Genomic DNA, 6,275 nt, shown 5'->3' with positions numbered 1-6,275 from the left:
GTCGTCCTTCGTCTTGTGACCTGTTCAAAAATTTTCTTTCTTTTTCCCTAGTCTTATTTTAGCATTGAAATCATGGTGAAAGCGATTTAATAAGTATATAAATAGATACGTTAAAACACAAACATAGAAAATCCGAAAGCCGATCACAAGAAACACTACGTTTGACCGATGAAAACTCAGTGAGTATACGAGTCCACCAATGAGGGCGGGAAATAAACGCCGCATGTGACTAAGGAAAGTGGACCTTGGCTTACATCACCAAATACAACTGCGCGCTTTCTGTTCAGTGAAGCGAGTTCTCACAAGTCGGTCAATTTATGAAGTAACTCAAAACTGAACGAAACATTTTGAGCGTCTTAAGAATAAATAGGTGACAATTAAAACCCTCAATAAAAATTCAATACCTCAATAAAATTCCATTGTCTTGACGGGTTGATCAGGCACAATTCCTCCAAACCCGATATTCCAGTAATTCTGTCTGGCACGCTGAAATTTCTGGAGCATTTCACTTCCGTTGCTTTCTTTCTTGTATACTTTCCTTTTTTGGCATTCTTGTTCTGAGGCTGGCTTGAATTAATTTTTTGCTCAAATGCGACGTTTAAAAGGTCTATGGCTTCTTCAACAGGCACATACCTAGAAATGAAAGGTTTTTACTTAATATCCAACTAAAGTTACCCGTTACTCAATCCCTTTTTTGTTCGTTCCTCGGGTTGTTCCTTCATTTATGAGTCTGTTGTTCCTTTGGCTGTTTGATTGTTCGTCGGATCGCCTACTCTTCGCGTCGTTTGTTCGTTGGCGCGTTCGGTCGTTTGTCGGCCTATTCGTTTGTTCGTTCTTCCGCTCCTTCGTTTCTTGGTTAGTTCATTTTCCGTTTACTCGTTCGTTCGTTCATTTTCTCGTCCGTAAGATCGCTCGTTCATTCGTTTGTTCGTTCGTTTTTGTGTTCACCAGTTTGTTCGTTTGTTCATTTGCTTGTTTACTCGTTTGATCGTTTTTAATCTCGTTTTCTCCCTTGTTTATTTGCTCGCTCATTTGTTTAATGGTTTGTTCGTTCATTCGTTTATTTCTTCGTTCCTTAATTTGCCGTTCGTTCATCTGTTCGTTCATTCCTTCGTTCATTCGTTCATTCGTTCGGTCCTTCGTTTGCCGTTCGTTCATCTATTCGTCCATTCCTTCGTTCATTCGTTTACTCGTTCGGTCCTTCGTTTGCCGTTCGTTCATCTGTTCGTTCATTCGTTTATTCGTTCGGTCCTTCGTTTGCCATTCACTCATTCGTCCGTTCGTTAGTTCGTTCCTTCGTTTGTTGGTTCATTCATTCGTTAGTTTATTAATTCGCTTGGTTTTTCGTTCGTTCTTAAGTTCGTTTAATTGTTTATTCCTTTTCTTGCCGACTTACCTATCCGCCAAAGCTGCTAGCATCATTGAATCAATTCCACCCGAAAACAATATTCCAACACGGGCATCTTGCATTTCTGTAGTTTCCAAACTCCTTGCTTCCGCAATTCTCCCAGATAAAGAAACAGAAGCCACTAAATGCCTGTCTCTTGAATTTCTCGGCAGATTCCAAACTCTTTTCCTCACAGCATTACCAAGAACTGCAATAAATTTGTCTCTTGTTTTTTTAAAACAGGAATCACACTCGCTTCGAGTTCGTAAAAAATTGCAGTGACGGCATTCTTCGGTGATTGTCAGATTGGAAGACAGCTTTGTGCCTTCTTCGTTTATATCAGTTTTAGTATCGTCTTTGGAGTACTTTCCCGAAAACAATTTTTCCTCGTTTTCCGTATAGCCAAAGCCAACCGGATAATGACTGGGATCGAATTTACATGGACTCTCCGAAGAATTCTTTCTATAACCTCCTATAGAGGAATCTGATAAAGTTCCATTTGACGAAGTAACGTTCGCGTTCATACCGTGAGTACAGTCACGCACACACTTTTCACGCACGGTTATTTCGTGATCACACTTCACGTTCGAGGCTCCTGGTTCAATTGTAATTCCTTCAGTTTTGTTTTTTGTTTCCACATTGTCAAGACGCGAGATAGCTTCAGTAAGTTCTTCGTTAACATTTTCTACATAATTTTCTCCCTTAATCGTTCCTTTGCTCTCCTTCATGGACAGTTCTTCCAGTTCTTTTTTAACTTCATCTTGTATAATCAAACGCGAATTTATCTTCCGTCTATTTTCTTCAATGATTCTCAAGTCTTGTTCAGTGGGCATTTGTTTGTTGAAAGGCGAAACAGGACAATTTAGAAGCCCTTCCCTTTCTAATTCCTCGCCAGGATTCGTCCATTCATACTTGTTTATCCTGAAATATTGTTTCTCGTCTTCTTCGGTTGTAGAACTCACAAAATCCAAACAAAACAGGCCATCGGCTGGAATTTCTTCAAAACACTACAAAAAAAAAAAGAATAGAAAAATTCCAATTTGTCAGAGCAAAGGGCTAACACTCGTAAACGTCAGCTTCAGAGTATCTTGACGGTGGCTAATTCACATCATCAACTCAGTTGATTAAAATCAAATTATCCTCTATTAGGCATAGAGAGACAAACACTGTTAGAGTATCCTGGCCAGGAAGGTAAGTGAAAAATGGCCTAGCTGCTTTTATCACAAAATTCCAACTTTTGAACTATGCAAGAAGCCGTGATAGAGCTACTGATTGAGCACTGTATGTTCAATTAGCAAGGGAAAATGCTCACCAAATCTGTTCCAGCAGCCACAGAGTTTCTCTCAGTCACAGAGGTTATTGCAAGTACATCATTTGGATTTGAAGGAAGATGCCACAAGAGACTGCGACGTCCAAAATAATCTCTGCCAAACCATAGCTTCTGCTTGCTTACCTAAAAAAATAAAACATTCCAGAAAGAGAAAGTGAGATAATTCTGTAAACCAAAGAAGTAAATCGTATGATTAGAAGCTAATGTCCATGGCATAATGTCAACTTTAAAATTCCTAAGATCTTATTCAAACTCTTTCCCTCCCCGCACCCATTTCCAACCACTCCACATTCCCTTATAAATTAGTTGAGTAGCCTACAAAGGCATACATATTTACATTACATATTTTTGGTGATAGGAAACAGTGATTCTTTATCAGAATTAGACAAACAGAAATACATCTGCTTCCTCACAATATAAGTTGAGAAAATTTAGCTTTTCATCATGATGGCCTCTTCTTTTGGACGAGTTAGTCAACCCTTGTCACCTTTTCAAAGTAATTATTACACATCAGTGATCTAAGAATCCTCTGGCTACAACACACAATTTTCTTACTAGTTAATTTCCATGACCTTAGAAGTCAGGAAGCATATACTGAAAAAAAAATTACTTTTGTTCATCTACTGACACAGAAAAGTTCTGTCCCTTGATTCTGGCAGAGAACGACCTCCTGATCAATGTGAGATAGTTTGCAGAGTTAGATAGTATAATCTTGGAATTTCATCTATCTGGGGAAGAATCAGAATAAAAACATTTAAACTTTTTTACACCAGATAAGCATTTGGTAACCTCACCGCTTTCAGCAGGGCTACATAGTGATCAAGGCTAGAGGTCTGGCCGCAAGCTTTTACTTTTTAGATAAGCTTATCCTGTGTGCAAAAGTTTAAATATTTTTATCTGAGTTAAATAGTGGTAAATGTTTCAAAATACAGGGCTGTTTTATCATGTATTCCTTTTTCATTCAGACATGTAGGATATTATTTCTCCTTTTTCTCAACCCTTTTACACCCCTGATATCAACACTAATTCTCCTTTCTCTCAGCCATACCACTCTTGTGATGTTACTTTGGAGAATTTTGAACTGGATCAACTAATAATCCCCTAGTTGATATTTTCTTTTACTCTCATCACTTGTCTGCTTAATATTGTATCAATATTGTAAGGACAAAATCTGTATTGGTCACTCATGGGAGTTACAGGGTTAGGCAATCATCCTACCACAACATTGTTCCATACTCCTTTAACCCAGATAATTTATTGATCTCCTTGTATGAAGCCCGTACCTGCCAGTAAACAAATGCCCAGGGACCTTGTATCTTTGCCATTGTAGACAGAATGTGTTGAGAAGGAGGAAAATCTGCTGGATGGTTAGACAACTTGTTCAGCAAAACAAGAGTATCATTGGCATCTTCCTTTACCTGAAAAGTTATGGTAGGGTTTAGTTTTTAACTACAACATTATTTTTCGATAAATACCTCCCTAGAATCGTAAGCTTGGTGGATAACAGTGCTTCTTGGAAGTCTGACTTTTCCTATGTAGTTTGTTATAATCTTAAACACCACATGCTAAATATAATACTTCAACCTTTTGACACTGTGAACACTCAGTGCACTTGTAAAGGAATGCTGCATTGCAACACTGTCATCAGCTATAATAAATTATTCAATTCATTTTGTTTTTCTGTTGGAATTCTCAAGTTACACGAAAAAAAATGTACCTCTAGTCCACCAAATATTTCTCCATTCCACAACAGAACATTCCCAGATTCATCCTCTAAAGGTTGGGGTGTCTTTGTTCCTCTCAAATGAAGTACAGTAGCAGCAAATCTCAAGCAGATTGTTCCAGTGTCATTTGTTATGGAACAGTCTGTTTTTCCCGCATGATCTGGACCTCTCCTTTGAAGATGTGGAAGGATTGAATCTGAAATAACCTTGAAAAAAAAATTGAATAAAGAAATTTTTACTTCCCTGAATCTTAGGCCACCCCTTTTAACAAAACAAAACTCAATTGTAGCGATGAAAATTTAAGAAATTGAGGACCATAACTCTACCTCAACAATTAAAAGAAAATTAGGAAGCCCTTTAACTCCCAGGATATGATCGTGAATTCTCCGGTTCCCTCAAGCTGCTACAAATTTTCTTGTAAATTACTTTCCAGAATTTGATGTTCGTCTAAGATTAAAACATTTACCTGATAAGATTGAGTATTCTCATCACCTGTTTGATGGATCATGTTTGGATTTTAAAGGGAGAAGTTACATGTTAATCACTTCTGGGACAATAACATGTGCTCAGAGTTCTCTTGCCTCTCACAAAAAAAAAATATGAAGGAATGTAAAGATAGGATAACAGATAAATGAAAACCTTGTAACGATTCCTAGAGCTGTGATTATCCAAGAAGAGGCAACAGCAAATACCACACATTGTAATTATTGCCAAACGTTTACTGTCGTTTAGAGTTGCTCTTCGTCCGCCATGTTGAAATCACTCTTCAGTGCCCTTAGTTCGTATTGTTAGCAGTCTCTCTCCTCTAGCTCATAGATACTTCATGTATAGAGAATTGTTATGTCCCAATATATACTGTATAATGTCCTAATATACATACAACATATAAAGTTATGTACAGCTATACAGGGCTATATACAGCTGTACAGGGCTATACACGGCTTTATTACACCGTTCGCAACGCCCGCGGGCAAGATGAAGCGAATCCTGTGTTCTGATTGGCTGCCCGAGTGGGGATTACCTGCTTTGATCCCGTGCATGGAAAAATTGAATTAGAACTAAGTTCGTAATTCTTGGACAATTTCGACGATAGAAACGAAAAAAGTGGCAGAAGATAGTCAAGAAAAGGAAACAGAAACGACTTCCGTGAGTATGTTGTGCTACAAACACAGTTGGCTTTCTTTCCCGGCTCTCGAAGTAAACAGGTCACTCTTAACTCTTAATAAAGCGAAATCTTTTTGCAATATAATAAATCCTTTATTCACCAAGCTTGTTCGGTCAAGATGGCCAGATATTAGCCTCGTTCTTTTTTCGTATTTTTACGGACCGACAAGAATTCGAGGTCCATAAAAATGCAAAACAAAATAAGAACTCGGCCAATATGTAGAGGCTTTTCGCGGCTATACACAGCTATGCAGGGCTATACACAGCTATACAGGGCTATACAGAGCTATACACAGCTATACAGGGCTATACAGAGCTATACACAGCTATACAGGGCTATACAGAGCTATACAGAGCTATACAGGGCTATACACGGCTGATACAGGGCTACACACAGCTATAAAGGGTTGTACATAACTATACAGAGCTATAGACAGCTATAGAGGGCTAATGACACAGCTATATAGGGCTATACATAGCTATACAGGGCTATACACAGAAATACAGGGCTATACTGAGAGGAAGTCGAGGTCCATAAAAATGCAAAAAAAGAACTCAGCCAATATCCAGCTATCTCGACCTTGCGCTTGGTTAATAATGCATATATAGTGCGCTATGCACAGCTATACAGGGCTTTACACAGCACAGCTCCAGAGGGCTATATATTGCT

The 6,275-nt window shown here is 38.4% G+C and overlaps 1 protein-coding gene across 4 annotated transcripts in view; it reads right to left on the bottom strand.

Moving 5' to 3' along the window:
* LOC111335423 (asparagine synthetase domain-containing protein 1) overlaps window positions 1–5,228 on the bottom strand; it is a 10,749-nt gene extending 5,521 nt beyond the window's left edge. For 2 of the 4 annotated variants that reach the window (XR_015993233.1, XM_022941321.2), the window contains exons 1-6: window positions 5,081–5,228; window positions 4,435–4,647; window positions 4,001–4,135; window positions 2,700–2,840; window positions 1,397–2,394; window positions 405–633 (exon numbers count right to left, since the gene is read on the bottom strand). Coding sequence is in view for 3 of the 4 variants with exons in the window: in XM_022941321.2 (XP_022797056.2) it covers window positions 405–633; window positions 1,397–2,394; window positions 2,700–2,840; window positions 4,001–4,135; window positions 4,435–4,647; window positions 5,081–5,140 (1,776 nt within the window). In the remaining variant the exon portion in view is untranslated. The other 2 variants (XM_088738582.1, XM_088738583.1) reach the window with 2 other exon arrangements.
* Window positions 5,229–6,275: the final 1,047 nt, after the last annotated feature.

Source organism: Stylophora pistillata, chromosome 11 (genome assembly GCF_964205215.1).
Source record: "Stylophora pistillata chromosome 11, jaStyPist1.2, whole genome shotgun sequence".
Taxonomy (NCBI): domain Eukaryota; kingdom Metazoa; phylum Cnidaria; class Anthozoa; order Scleractinia; family Pocilloporidae; genus Stylophora; species Stylophora pistillata.
Note: the sequence above shows the minus strand (reverse complement) of the source record. Positions and strands in the feature narration are given on the sequence as shown.